The 16,142-nt window shown below is 39.5% G+C and overlaps 1 protein-coding gene across 8 annotated transcripts in view; it reads right to left on the bottom strand.

The window, feature by feature from the left end:
- PCSK2 (proprotein convertase subtilisin/kexin type 2) overlaps positions 1–16,142 on the bottom strand; it is a 111,132-nt gene that overhangs the window by 31,390 nt on the left and 63,600 nt on the right. For all 8 annotated transcript variants that reach the window (XM_039569447.1, XM_039569448.1, XM_039569451.1 and 5 more), the window contains one exon: positions 5,388–5,464. In XM_039569447.1, the coding sequence (XP_039425381.1) occupies positions 5,388–5,464 (77 nt within the window). The remainder of the gene's footprint in view (positions 1–5,387; positions 5,465–16,142) is intronic.

The following is a 16,142-nucleotide window of genomic DNA, read 5'->3' as shown; positions in this document are numbered from 1 at the left end:
TTGAGCCGACACATGGTATTTCAATAGTATCTGGTGTCTCTAAGGTGCTTTACAGCTCTTAACAGAGACCCTTTAACCGGCAGTGGCTCCTGCAGGAAGGGAGATTGCATTTTCCTTTCTCCTAATTCATCATAGAAATTAAACTCAGGAGAAGAGAAATACAGACACCATAACCTAGTTTTCAAAAAATAGCATAGCAGCAGGGAAACTACTGAAACCTGTGCTGCTGCCAGGGTTTTTTTCAGTTTAAGATGCTGAATCAATATATGAATCCATCCTACTGCTCACATCTCCGCATTGAAACTGGCGTTGATTCTACAGTATGCTAAGGATTCATGCAATTAAAAATGCTGTATTATGGTTATCCTGAGTATCAGATGGACCACCCTGGGAGGCAGCAGAACTGTTTCAATCACCTTTTCCTCTCTCTTTCCCTTTACGGGCGTCTGGCGAAGATCAGTGTAACATTAATAAAAAGGTAAGAAGCAACACATACATTTTCCTGCTCTACTTGGGAGTATATATTTTTAAAGGCAGTTCCATAAAGGAAGATGACTGAAGATCTTATCCACTTCCTTTTACAAAGGGGGCAGAGAGGACAGCAATACAGATTTCTTATTCAGCTTCTACAGAAATTGCTAGCAACAATCAAACAGATTTTCCCTCATGTTCTTGCTCAAGGAAGTGTAACAGAAATACAACATTCATTGCTAGGTGCTATCAGTGCTAGGCATTCATTACCTAGTCACCTATGGGCCAACTACGAGCCACAGAGAAGAATAAATGGCTTTGTTCAAAATTGGCTTGACTAATGCTGGGGTGCAAAAAATCAGTGATGCTGCCAGATTACGGTGAGAAAAACTGTATTACAACCTTCCTGACAAAGAAGTTTTACCAGAAGGTCCTCTCCCTGTCCTGGCCTCTCCAGAGCAGTGGCCCATACAATGGAGAGTGCAAACAGGCCTATTCCATCAGCTCAGAGTTTCAATATTGTGCTGCTGACTAGAGAGAAAAAAAAAATCATTTATCAGTTAGTGGAAATGCATTTGGTTGAATGATTAATGGTAAATAGCAGACTTTTCCAACTCAGACCTATTTGCTGTTCATGTACTACTGATAAACCCTTTGTGGTTTCTATGAAGTGGCTCATGTCACAGGCACAAATCACAGCCTTTCTCTACAGTGTTCGCCTCTTCCCTATTTCAATATTTAAAACAAGGGGACAGAATACAATTAAAAGTATTTTCGTCTGTGAACAAGCTACTTCAAAGGCCAACCATATATTAGCAAGTAGAGCAAGTCTTCCATAAACTTTATGTAAGTGAAAACATTTTACACAAACATGCATGAAAAAGTAAGGTGGGAGAAGTGGATTTAGTTAAAAAACAGTTTTGCATACTGTATTTTAAAAAAAATCTATACTAGCCATGAAAAATTCACTCTCCTTTGTCTTTGAAAACAATTCTGTTTCTAAAATCCACTACCAATGGTACTGTGCCTGCCTCTCTATTGACATGTTTTTGAAAGTGTCTGAGGTGGCACAGATTTTTATTGAGGGTCCTTTTCATCTGCTTTGAAATGCTTCTGCAGACAGCAAAGAACAGGACCCATCCATCCTATCTTCAGCTGTTTGCAGGGGAGTGCTATGCAGTGCTGCAGTCTCAATAGCTGGGACCATCTGCCTTTGTTGACCACTTTAGCCGCTTGCATTAGGCAGCAATTAAACATGCAGACCTCAGATGGACACTTTTGTGGGGCAAGTGCAATCCCCTGTTTGCTCATATGACATTGTCAGCTTCTGAGTATTTGAGTGTTCACAGAAGGGAAAGGATTCCCCTACTTTGGTTTGGATCCATAATTAGTAAAAGACATTCTTATGTCTGAAGAATATAGGTTTCCAAGATAGCAAATAAATTTTGCCCTGCTAACTCATTAGCTGAATGAGAGAACAAACAGAATACAAAGGCCACAGGCGTGGAAATAATTACTGGTTATTTAGATTGGGGCAGAAATTTGTAATCTCAGTGCTCTAAGGTGGAGAGCCCAAGTTGTGCTTTCTGCATGCTCACAACATGAAATCAGAGAGCTGTAGGAGGCCAAGCAACCACTGATTCCTGTGGCTACTTCCTCACTGCAGAACGTGATACATGCCTTGGCTGAATGTGGTTCAGAAGGAGAGGGTGTTCAAAATCACAGTCAGTCCCCAAAGTGGTTCTTAAAAACCACTGATTTCTGTGGGGCTGCCTCTAGTTCTGGACACAGGGCTTGATTCAGGTTCCTGCACTGCTCCCACTCCTCCTCATGCTCCAACACAGTTCTGTTCAACGTTGCACGAAGTGTACCCTCTCCTGCTGGGTTCCCAAGCTGTGGACCTGAACACAGTCAAACAGTGAGTACAGTAAACATGAGAATAAACTCCTTGGCTGCCAAGCCATCTATGGGCCTCTGCCCATAGCAGCAGCTGAACTGCCTGAAAGCAATTTCCTGCCTGAGGCACCACTCTCCCCTTCCAAAAACCACCCTGCATGGTTTTGTAGGCCAGTGGCTGTTAGATGGAAAGGCCAAAGTGATTCCAGCAGTCTTAAAAAGAATGAAATGGAAGGGGGATCTGCAGAGCAGCTGTGATTAATGAAATACTCCATGCAAAAACCTTTCCTATTTATTCTTAAAGTCTAATGAACACTTTGCACATGCAGCTGGCAGCTCACAAAAGCCCCTTGGTGATCAGTCCTCTGCTTCTTGTTCCACAAATCACTTGAATTACTCACATAGAAATGTATTCTTTATGGAAAAAAAGGGTATTACGCTATCCTATTTTGAGTGTGATCCTTCTGCATGCATAAAATTCAGTGGGAGATACATGACTGGCTGTGCAAAATGGAGCCTTTATTTCAGGTTTCTCTCAATAGATTTTCCATGTAATCATGCCCTATCCAGATGCACCTGTGCAGCTACACATAGGGACAGATGGACTGTCAGAGGCAGACAGTTGTTACGTACCAGTAACAGTAATTAAGGAGTCAGAAGCCATGGCAAGAGCTTACATAGGAGTATGTCAGCTCAATTAACAGAATAGCAAAGAAATACACAGAGAAAAACAGTCACAGCTACTCCTGGACAGCTGGATATGGTGTGCTGGTTTGTATCTTAACCTGCATAAAACTAAGAATCTTGCATCTTAAAGCCTTCTTATATTGTGAAGGCAGGAAAGGGATGCTCCACTGAATGTGCTGCTCCCTGTCTTGCAAAAGAAATCTCATGGTTCATAGTATCATAGAGTGGTTTGGGTTGCAACGGACCTTAAAGATCATCTAGCTCCAATCTCTCTGCCATGGGCAAGGATACCACTCACTAGATCAGGCTGCTTAGGAGCCCCATCCAGCCTGGCCCTGAACTCTTCCAGGGATGGGGCATCCCATCATGGCTAAGGTTTATTGACAAGCAATGTTATACGTCCTAAGTATCAATTTTAATTTTTTTCTGAAAAGAAAGAATAATAAAGGAAATCTGCAAAGCAATTTCTCTGTTGTTTTCCTCCTCCTGTTGCTGACCTGAACTCCCCATTCCCCCAAGAAACAGAAGAAAGTGTTGCAGTTCTCTGAAAACCTGAATCATGTTTTTCTCAATTATTACAGATCGGGTCGCAGACAATAGTGCTGCTCACCCTCAATTCTTCACTTGAGTGCTTGAAGTTAGCCAGGGGCACCTGGGAGCAGAGACGATAACCCATACCACATCTGGAATGCTTGAGGTGTATTTGAAGAGACTTTGGGAGGTAACTCTCCATCCAGGGAGAGTTTACCTTGCAGAACAGGTAAGGATGGCAGACTGGGCCCCACTATAAAATACTTGATAGCAGCAGAATCAGTGTTAATGGGACTTGGCAGAACACACTTAATTTTATGAAGTTTCACACTGAAAACAACAAGAGCTACCATTACACACTAAAGCTAAATTTAATTTTCTTCCTCTCCAGAGCTAAGTGGTATCTTTCTCCTAAAAAGATCCTCTGCATAAATAAGGCAAGAAAGGCAGCAGACCTTCACAAATTAGAGCCCTAGTCTTTCTCTGACTTCCCATTCACTAATTGGAATCATACTACTTTAAAAGTGTCAGATGTCCTTTCCCAAAATGAAGCAGAAATCTCATCAAGATCTTGCTTTGGCTGAAAAACTGCAGGACTACAAAGAAGAACATCACAGCTCCTAACTCTGTTTAATCCATTCTAGGAGGTCCATATCTGAGGTAGAAGCACAGCTGCTTCTTTGTTGTGTCACTCTGACAGAACTACAATTGATTTCTTTAGAAATAAAAACAAAAAACCCCATCCAAAACTTGGAGACCATCCAGTCATCCTAAATTAGAGATGAAAACCACATCAAACAGCCCTGAAATATTTTTTGATAAACACTCAGTCTGAGCCCTGAAATCTCTAAAAAGCTTTCAAATCTTCAGCACTACTGGCAACTTTTGTCTAAGGGATATTTGGAAATTTCACTGAAAATATCCTGAAAGCAGCTAGAGCCTGCCATGGGACAGCTACAGAACCCAGGACACATTTTGTAAATAACTGTTGAAACATGTTTCCATTCCATGTAAAAAAGAAGCCAATGAGTTTAGGGAAACTAAAAGTCACACTTCCTAAAATCTTAAGCCTTTTCTTTTGGGCCATCCTTATTTATACCATACCTTGAGAACCAGTCCTTCGTCTAGTGAAAACTGGTTAAGTGGAGAGCTAAGTTCAGAACATACTGAAGAAGGAATGGGTCTTGGGCAATCACTATGTGTTCAGGAGAACTAACACAGCAAGCACAGCTGAACTGTTGATTCCAAATTTATAAACATAACAGAACAGCTTCCACTGTATGTGGACTTTAACTTCTCCAGCAGCTAGAAAAACGCTACCCATGCACACTGCCCTTAAATCAAGGTGATTCAGAACTTAACATACGATCTAATTGTTTTTAAACTGGTCATTCTACACCATGCTGCTTTTCTGGCTTCTTAGGCTACATTAGGATGAAAAGACTTTTTCCCCCAAAGTCTTTCCTCTCTCCAGCTTACTCCCTTTAAATTTAGCTAGCAGATGGGGAGCCAGTTTATACAGGTTTGGATTACTGAACTGTCCTAGGACAGCTGACAAAAAGGTATGTAGCTATCACCTATTCAAACAATCTGAAAATACACTTTTCTGGAGCAGCAACTTCATTTATAAACTACAAACCTAAAAAAATGAAGCTGTAAGTAATCTCTAATTTTCAAGCAGTAGTGAGGCTGCAGTGTCTGTTCTGCGACCATTGAATTTAGCAGAAAACAGACATTTCACAAAGATGCAGAATTTCTTACACAAACCAAAGTGAAGGGCAGGTTGCCCAAAATCCATTTACCTGTTAAACCAGTCATCTGTATAGCGGGGATAGGGGTAGGGATCATTACTGCTGAAGTCGTAGCTGGCTTTGGCATTCTGCAAAACACAGGGAACACAGAAAATCAGCTGAAGAACAGACATGCAGGGCAAAATGAAACACAAATTGAGTGAGAAGCTGAGAATCAATAGCAAACTTTGCCTTCTTCATTCTGTGAGATGTACCTGGACAGAAGCCTGTCCCTATTGTGCTGTGCCATTTCCCATTTTCCACACCAGCAAGCCTGGGGAACAATGTTTTCTGGCATGCAAAGCCTCCTGCAGACTACTGATATTTCCAGTGTGGTTAACTGTGAGGTGGTGTGAGAGCTCAGGTCACTACTGAGGGACTGTTCATCAACACTTAGAAGAGTATTCAGGTATTAAACTACTTGGTACAGCAAAGCAAAGTTTAAATCCTATTTTCCAAACAGTGGTGGAAGTGACAAGACACATGGGTCTTCCACAAAAGAAGTATTTTTGCAAACCTCATTTACTGTACTACAACAGTCAGATTTTTAAAAGCATTTCAATGCCTAAAAATGAAATTTTTTCAAAATTCAACGGTGAAAACTGCATTAATGGCCAGCACATATGCCTGAAAATCTCTTTGCATATTTTCTCATTCCTTTAGTTGGCTGAACAGCTTCACAAATGTGGCTTTCAGGCACTTTTCAAAATGTCATCCCATGTCTCTGCTTTCTATATAAATCTACATCACTCCTGATTTGTCTTATCAGCAGTTAAGGACACTCAGCAACTTTTTGATCTGAAGCAAATGGGAAGTTTCAGAAAGTCAAGTGCCCTCTTCTTTATTCTCTCTTAATGAAAAAATAAAGGGTGACTGAAAATTAGGCTTTTAAAAATATTTAGCAACTTCCTCTCAAGTGTATGTTTGTTGAGTTTATGTTTTAATAATCACCATACTCAAGAAACAAAATTATGTTAATTCTTAATTAATGTGTACTTGTATTCATTTTAAGATTTGGCTGAGCATGCTATTGAAGATAATTTGAGACTTGCGCATGAATAGCTTCACTCCTAAAAACATTCCCCTTCATCTGATTTTCAGTTCCTGGGATACAGGAATAGACAGTCCATTGGTAGCACCCAAGTCCCTGGGTTTTGGATTCAAACCCTTTAACTCCCAAAAACTTGTTCCAGAATGAAATGAGGACAACATTGTGCTTGATACTTGGAGGGTAAAAATAAGTATCTTTCAAGTTATTGTACAGTGGCGTTTTTTGAGTGGTCATTTCATAAAGCCTGGTTGCTTATATTCAGCACAGACAGTAAATATTTTGCAGCATTTGAATGAAACAGAGATCTTAAGAATGGCTCTCAAATGGCTTGATGATATCCTCCAGCTCAGAGATTAATCCCTTTTTGATTATGGATCTCTCTGTATCTCCACACTAAAGCCCTGATTTTCAGCCTGAAGATGCCTTCCAATCATGTCAGCTATAGCTAAAAATTCTCAGTGCTTCTTTGTGCCAAGGTGTCTGATTAATTTGCTTCTTTTAATTACCACAATTGCTTATACATCACTTTGAATGGCATAGGTTTGCATGAGCTAAGAGTAAACAGAACATCACTTTTCAGCCAGCGAAAAACGGGGAAATTGACAGTTGTCTATAAATCATGAGTAGTACAGAGAAGGTGGACAAGGAGTTATTTTTTACTACTTCTCATAATTCAAGAAATTGAAATTACTGGGTGGGAAACTTAGATGCAGCAGAAAGCAAGAAGTGCTTCCACAGAACGTGTAATGAGTTACAAAATTCACTGTCATGTAGATACCACACAGACATATTGTCAGCTTCATATTCACTCAGAACTTCTGCTTCCACTCTAAAAATATTGCACAAAGGAGAATTTAAACTCAGTCATGTGTCAACTGTTTTATTTTCCCATCTGGAAGAAATGCAGTCCCACTTACATACCCTAAGCTCAAAGGGGGTCTGGTGAGCCTGACTTTCCAGAACATCATCAAATATGCAAGCACCTTGTACTTGCTATCATCCACTCTTGACTCCAGAATTTCCTTGAGCAAAAATTACAGGTGAAAAGCCCTTCTAGCTGTGCTGATGTACCACTCCTGTTCATAGTAGTAACAGACAAAAGGATTACAGCCTGAATGATTGAGACACCCTACAGGAGACTGCAGCCTTGCTGTATGCGCCAGGTAACCCAGCTTATGGAAAGATGCCTTTTGGCAGGCTACAAACCAAGTTGTGCAGCCACATCCTGTAGCTCTCATTTGCTTCATTTTGGATCACTGCACTCAAAGGAAAAAGATATCTAATGGAGTGGGAACCATCCACAAAGGGCAAAATTAAGAAGAATTCTTGGAAAGAAAACAACGTCTAACTGAACAAGTTATCTTCATTAGGGTCTTTGAGAAAAGACAGTGAGTTTCAGCATTGTGAAGGAGTATTTCACCCACACTATGGAAGCAGTGAAATGGATAATGAAACAGAGACAAATACAAATGGACTGCTTCAAGTTTCTAATTTAAAGATCAAATCCATAAATATCTAAGCCTCAACTTTTGTTGACTTTTTTTTTTAGCTTAAGTGAGAAATTAAATCAGTTCCAACATTGCACCACAAAGGAAACTGCTTCAGTGGATACCTTAAATATTTCATTTTGTGTTTTGCGAAGTGAATATTAAAATTTGTGGTTTGCCATTGTTCTCCACAGGCTGGAGTCCCCAGCAGGCAGCAAGAGGGCATTTATTGCTAACATGGAGAATAAATCAGCATAGGAACCTGGGAGGTTCCAATCAAAACCAGTGCAGATGAGGATCCACAGTAGCACACTCAAATGAGAACACTTTGCTTTTCCACTCAGGTGATTCAGTGCCCAGATTCATTGCCAAACTAGTCTACTGGCAGTTCCTTCTCTTAGACTTGAAGTGTTTAACATTTGGTTTTCAATATCTAAGGTAGCTGCCTGTTTTTTAACTTCAGGGAGAACTTGAGCCACCAGCCTCAGACACTGGTCTGGCCTTAGACCAATCATTGGCACTGGGTGTTACAATGAGGTGAATCTAATCCCTCATGTTCAATCAAAACCAGCTCATTGCTGCAGATTGATTTGATGATTATCAGTCACTATCTATACACAATTACTTATAAATAACATCTATTATATAATAAAAATGCTACTACAGAGAGGAATGGTATTGCTTTTTAAGGCATATCTCTATTTTTGCTTTCTAGCCTCTATGCCAAATAAAATACTAACAGAAGAGTATCAGATCCCAGGATGAGACCCTTTCAGTCATTTATTAAGCAATGGCTTGTATACCTTGACACAAATAGATTACTTTCGCCTCTGTACAAAATTCTGATTTCCTTAAAAATAAGCTTAGACTAGAATTTCCCAAAGAATTGCCTTGTACCTTTTAAAACACATGCAGTAAAATCATCTGTGGGAAAAATTCATTATGCAAAATATGACACTAACAATAAATCAGCTGTCACCATGCGTTGTTCAGCACTGTAATAAAATTATGTACCTTGAATAATGCAGCAAGCCCATAAATTTTTGTATTACTTCACCAGCCCCTGCAGTGCAATTAACATATACTTCTCTTTTTCTCTGTAAGTCAAGAAATATGCCTATGCTCACATGCTAGTCCAGGAGAAAATTAAAGACACATCCCACTGGTCACAGGGTGATTCTATTCATGACATTAATGTCCTGGACTAGATCTGAGGCAGAAAGATAGCTTTTGTTTGTTTTATTTCTTTACTGATCCAAAGAGAAAGCAAACCCCTGAACTCAAATTACAACATATAATGTCTCAGGGAAACTGTACTAAAATAACACTCAACATCACGTGGTGGCAAAATGAAATTCAGTTTTGCATGCACAGGCTTAAATAAATGGAATATGTTCACCAGAAGGCGAAAAAGGAGGTAACATATTTAACCTAGGAGAGTTGCGGCAAGGCTTCAAGATCATTAACAAGAAACAGAGGCACTGCTGCTAAGTCAGCCATTATACAATAAGCCCTCTCCTCTCTGCCACGAGAAGCACATTTTTATTTTGGTTTCATTTATGGGGTTTTTAAATGGAAATTAAAAAAACCCTGTAACTTTTTAAATACCTCTGCCTCTACAGGAACTAACATACATGTCCTATATCTCTATCCAGAAAATTCAGAGCTGTATTGAAGACCTTGTAAACACCAAGAATATATCCACAAAGTAATGGGTTTTGTTAAAAAATATTAACTTTAACGAGCAAATTCACAACTGGTGAAATCTACCATGTCTCTCCAGAAACAGCAGCCTTTTACCCAGTTCTTACAGGTACATCACAAAAGTAAAAATAGTGAGCCAGACAACACCAGCCAGATCTTGAATAATAAATAAGACAGCAGCACACTTCTCTGCTGTTCTTCTTTTCAAAACAGCCACAGAATAATAAATCAGAACATCATTTGAAATTGATGGAGTTGCGTCCTGGGTCCAGAATAGTACTTGAGGTGCCTGTAAGCCCTCCTGGTACTCCAGTTCCAGGTATTCAGTACAGGCTCTATTTGGCCACAGAATGAGCAAGTAAAGAACTCATCACAATAGTGATTTCATTTTGTAGTTATTACTGAAAAACTTCAATTTCCTCAACAATCACCAAGAATCTGGGTATAGGTCAAAGGAAAAATGAGTGGAATTACAGTCAAAAGAAGATAAACTGACGGCAAACCACAAGTGACTACTGCTTAATTTTCAACAGTTAAAATAGTTAAGATAACAAGAAGTAAGAATTCTAATAATCTAGCTTCAGAGTTTATAGGAAGACAGGTTGGCTGTCCCCTACCTCTTATCTAACAACTTAGTTTGCAAAGTTGAAAGTTCTTCACTGCTTATGTTTAAAAACAAACAAAAATGCAGTTGAAAAACACATGGAGTCTCACTTTAACATTTGCATTTATCTTCATTAAGGTAGTGTTATTTTTATAGTTACAGTTATGAAGAAAAATAGCTTTGCTGAGGTCATATCACATAGTATTCTCGTTCTATATTAAACAGATCTCTTTGTCAACTAACTGATGATCCTCTCTATATATCACTTAGCACTACAATGTCACACAATCACTTATTTTACTTTTTCCTCAGTAACGGCCTTCCTATTTCCCCTGCAGACAAAATGAAAAAACCAACATTAGTTACACTGCTGGCTGGTGCTCTTCAGCATGCGAGCATCTTTAAAAAAAAAAGGTGCAGTAAACACACTTTTTATTTCACACAGGGTAAAGTACACGGGCAGTACAGCAGTGCTGTATACCACCCAGGTAGATCTAAGCACAGGTATTTCCCAGTTCCAAAGAATTGGAAAGAAATCAGAAATTAATTCTTAGGTACCAAGATTGTCAGGTGTTTTCCCAGTGAACAACATGGAAGTCCAAGTGCATCCAGCTAAATGCCATCTAACCCTGTGGCTGTTTGTTAATGCTTAGCTCAGAGGTGTATGGTCAAACAGGACCAAAAAAATGGGAGTCAAAAAGACTCAAAGAACATGTTAGGTTGGGCAGAATTTTTAAGAGGTATTCTTTTTTCAAACCAATTTTTAAAAAGAAAACCAGCTTATTTAAATACCCTCCACTTCTTCTCCCCTGAATCTTTACCTGACATAGGAAAAAAGAGTAAGAAATTGAGGGAGGCATGAGACTTTACTAAAAAGAAGCAGGCAAATGAACTTCTGTTCATAATAAAGACACTGCTTCATGATTCACCTCTTGGCATTCCTAGCCTGCTCCACAATTTTCAGGTTGATGGGGAGAAAACCTAAAGCACATCACCAGTTGTTAATTGCTCACAGCCAGAGATCTTAAGGCAAATGCAAGTTAACCTACAGAACACTGAAACCTATTTGTGCTCAGCCAAACATTCCTTAATTTTCAGAGGGGGTGCACAAGAATCTTTAAGCTGTACCTACAACATACCAAGGAGGTATGTTCATAGGGAGTCATATGGCTAAGGCAATGAAATGAGTAAAATAAAAATAAATTAAGCAACTAGTTGCTGTTAAAGATTTTCAGGACAAGTAGAAAATGTAAAGCTTTGGATTACGGAGAGAACTCCTTGGTTTCTTTAATTCAGGGGGAAAATAAAAGGAAAAAAAATGGCATATAAGTTGTGAGAGAGATATGAGCCCGTGGATTGCTTTATTATAATAGGATATACAAATTGTGCAGTGACTTCTACCAAAAAATACTCTGAACACACTTTTCATTTAGGTTTAGTGTTCCATTTTATTAAAAACCTGGCCCACATTCCCTTTTCAATACATGGAACGTTTTCCCCTTCAGATACTTTGATTATGCATTAGTATGACCTACTGAAGCTGAGAGAGTAAGAGAGGTATAAAGTTGGCAGCAGAGAAATGAGGTCCAAGTCCATTATTCTTAGTTATGTCACTGTAAGAAACAGTTGACAAGTCTGTCAGTGCATCAAATATGTGCTTGCTGGGCACTGAGCTGCAGTAAAGGTTGTGTTTGCAATGTTTTGATGGCAGCCAGCACTTAGACCCTCTTGGAGGGATAAGCAGGAAGGGAAGGGGAGCTAAATCATCTTGCTCCTGCCAATGAGGCCAATATCCAGCAAAATCTGCCATGGGCTCTTCTCATCAAAACATAGCAAGATCCAGATCACACCCAGCATCAAGGTCTCTTAAGCAGCATGTGGGGGATAAGGGAGAATTTTTTTCCATCAGTGTAAGAAAATCTATAGCTCAGAGCCTGCAATACAAACTCAGCAGTCCTTCAAGTCCAGCCATTCAGCATGACATGGTCTGGCAAGGAGTGGTCACTTATGCCAGGAGAGCCAACCCTTCCCTGCTGCAGCACATGATCAGCAGGCATTGGCATCCACATTGAGAAGTCCATAAAAACTGACCAGTTATCAGCAATGCTCACAGCAAAGGGCAGGAATACTGGACTTGTGGTTGCAATGGCACTCAGAAAACAAACATGGCAAGTTGTTAAAGATAACCACTTCTTGAGGCTACACCAATCTATTGTTACCAAACAGCCAAACTGTGGCTTTGCAAAAAGGGAAATCAAAGTGACTTAGGTGGTTTGGGGGGTGACCTACAACAGAGAGACCTGGTCCATGTGGGTTATGGAGAGGGGAGGACAGGCAAAGCAAGTCTGGTGATGCAGAGGATCTGAAAGTGAAAGCAGACAAGACAGAAAACTGGTTGGGTATTTTCCTTTTCTTGAAAGGCTTCTCAGCTGACAAAAGAACTGTTAACAACCTGTCTTGGGATGACCTTATGATGTGTATCCCATATTGCTGCCTATGCCCAGAAATTAATTCCTGTGCCTTTCTATGCCTCTAAACTGAGCCTGAGAGGGGGAAGGAAAAAACTGAGCAAAACTTTTTCAAAGCAGTTTGCAGCTTGTTCAAGATCACACACAGATAGCAATTTGTTTCCAGCTGCGTCAGGGGAGGGAGGAAGCACCCAGCTTGCTGTTTCCCGAGGACAGTTTTTTTGGCCAGTGGTTCAGCTGCTTTGTTCTCCAGAGAGAGACTGAGAGTTGAATTTTTCCTTCTCTGGAATTTCGGATTTTTCTCCCTTTTCTACTGGACTGCTTGATTGCTTTAACATCAGAGCACATCGGGAGGACTTTCCACCGGGCACAGAGGGCCTGGCCCTGGCCCAAGCCCCAGCTCTGAGGATACCAAAGGGAGGACTCTAACACTTTCCCAGGTTTTTTCTCCACAGCGAGAGATTTTATTATTTAGCATTATTATCCTTTCCCCGCGTGTTTGTTAAATAAACAGCTTTTATCTCTTTCACTTTCCTTGAGGAAAATTTATTTTCCTCGAACCTGGTGCGGGAGGGGTGGTGACCTGCCTTCTCTCAGAGGATGTATTTCCAAATTTGGCCAAACCGGAACACAACCACACAGCTGGTGTTTCACCTAAATTGCATGAATATGGAAGACGAATGAACACATAAAAGTGACATTGTAGGTGAAGCAAGAGGAGGTGAAGATGTCAGAGAAGAGACTCAAAAAACGTAATGCAAACTATTACCTACATGTCTTCTGTCACAAAAAGCAAACACAAGTTGATTTACAAGCCTTAGATTAAAAGGTCTTGAAGACCTATTGTGTTTTATTCCAGTTGCATGCTGACCTCATTAGCACAGTTTGTGAGCATCCCGGGGGAGAATTAACAATGTGACTAATACCTGTCAAGACATGCTGGGCTCTCACGGATTTTAATGCACCAAATTATATGCTTTGGCATTAATTAAAAAATTTGCCTTCCTTATTCTGTGTGGAATCAGCTAAATCCAAAATTACAGAGAGAGAATGTGGAATCTTCAGAATGTGCTCATGTAAATCCACACATACTAAATTTTTCAAGTATTTAAGTACATGATCATTCCAGGTTCTTCTGTTAAAGATTAGCATATTTGATCATAGCTAATATTTTCACAGTAATTTACTGGATGTTTAAATTTAAGAAGTGTCCTACACAACATGAGATGACTGACAGAAAGATTCACAACTACATCTGTCAGACATGGTATCACGGTTGACTAATCCTGCAAATGAGTTAAGTGCCACTGAATTAAAGTGATTTAGTTTCTCACAAGAAGGAATTCTAAAAAACATGGTGGCATTGAAATTATGAAGTCCTTGAACACAGCACAATCCTCGTGCTCACCTTTGTACATATTTAAAGAGAGAGTCACCTCATTTAACAAAATTCAGAACACAATTTGCCTGAAAAGCATTTCCAACAATCCCCAATCTACATCAACGCTTACAAGTAAGGACAGCAGAGGGAACATGTGACTGAGGTATCCACTACCATATCCATTTAAGTTTCACCAAACAACAGCTATACAGCACTTGAAGTAGCCAAAATGTCATCATATACAAGCTCCTGTTCCACAGCAAAACGTTATCCCAGTCAGTCATGTTTCCACAGCCCTTAGTATCATTATTTGCTCTGTTGAAGTCTATGCCTCTTACTGTAATGCTTAAAAAAAAAGGCGTTGCATAGTAGAACAAACATTAAAAACCTGCTATTCATATGATCTGTCAAATTGCTGATTTTAATACAAAAACTACCAGTGACTTCAATGTGGCCAGCATTTTATTAGACATTGTGCACTGCTATTCTGTTCCCCAGTAAGAGATGTTCATTATGCGTATTGCTTTTATTGGGAATGAAACAGAAATGACGAACATTATACTTAAAGCAATCTGAAATAAGGCAGGTGTCTAAAAATATCTTAACCACCTATGTAGCTACCAAGAAGTAAAATACTAATATGGAGAACATAAATGCATACAACTAAAATCAAATAATGCAAAGCAAACCACCATGCCAAGATGAAGTGCCAGGATAGAAAAGATTGAATTATTTTCAAATTAACCAAATTAATTTACAGGTACAGTGAAGGAGAGGTGTTTAAAGTATTGGAGATCATCTGTTGATTTATTTACTGTATTTAGGCCATTTTGATATCACAAAAGAAGGGGCACTACTTGTGAATCCCAGGTCTCCTACCCTCCTTCACTTTGCAAGACTGGCTTATCCAGAGGGCTTGGCCAAAACTCTCCTTTTAAAACCGGCTGCATGTCCAGAGTTAAGAGTGGGTTTGTGACCTTCTTTGCCAAAATCATCACTGGGCCCAAAAAACTCTCCCTAAACCCCATCAAAATTTGATGAAGCTTTGTGAGGGAATAGTGTTCTCCACATGCACCATCTAATTCAGACTTCCCTGGTGATACCTTGGTAACCAAAAATAACTACAACATTAATTTTAATTGTTGGGTTTAAATGTTGATGGATATTCAGGGATTTCCACACTGGTTAGGGTCTTAAACACTATGAGCAATAACTATTCTTTGAGAAACAGAAAACAAAGGCTTTCAAATGGAAAAATCTTAAAAAATTGTTTGGGCCATTTTCAATGCAAAATGCGTTACTTTCTTTTTGGGGAAAGGAAAGCTTTCTTCTTCAATTTGTTGAACTTGGTTTTAAAATTACATGGTGTTCACTGCCTCCCGGGGACCATGTGTCTGACCCTCTTCTCTCAAGTGCACCATGCACCAGAGTGGGATTTTGTTGCTGCTGTTTTAATTCAGCACATTCTGCATGTCAAATATTTTAAATTAGGTTAAACTGATCCAAAATTAAAATATTTCACTTCCATTTTCCCATGGACACTTTAATTTTATATAAAGGCTTACTTGGAGAAACCCTGGAGAGAGGCACAAGCCAATTCCAAAAACACCGGCCAGAACTCATGCAGAAATGTCATCTGCTCTTTCATCCTTGTGCATTTTTCATTTCAACAATCTTAATTTACTTTCCACAAATGACGCCTTAAGTGAAAATTAATACTACTGCTTTATGATTAAAACAATTAGCCAGCTTGCACTTTCTCAGTGTGCAACTGATTAATTAAATGTATTGATTATAGAGACAAATAAATGCTGCAGACAATGAGTGGTTGTCAGCTTGCAAAGTGAGTATCTTTGGCACCATCTCATGTTGCTTGCACACCAGGCATGCATTTAACTTGAAAATTCCCCTTTCAGGTGGTTCTAATACAGAATAAAGCTGGAAACTTTTTGAAGCATACATTGATCTGAAAATATTCTCGGGCAAAGGCAACTACAATATGTGAGTATCTTTTGATTCCAAAGGAACAGTGTTTTGAGGCTATTTTATAGCCAGTATAAATCAGTGCATCC

The sequence above is a fragment of the Corvus cornix genome, chromosome 3, assembly GCF_000738735.6.
Source record: "Corvus cornix cornix isolate S_Up_H32 chromosome 3, ASM73873v5, whole genome shotgun sequence".
Classification (NCBI taxonomy): domain Eukaryota; kingdom Metazoa; phylum Chordata; class Aves; order Passeriformes; family Corvidae; genus Corvus; species Corvus cornix.
The sequence above is the reverse complement of the archived record's forward strand: the minus strand, read 5'-3'. Positions and strand labels throughout refer to the sequence as shown.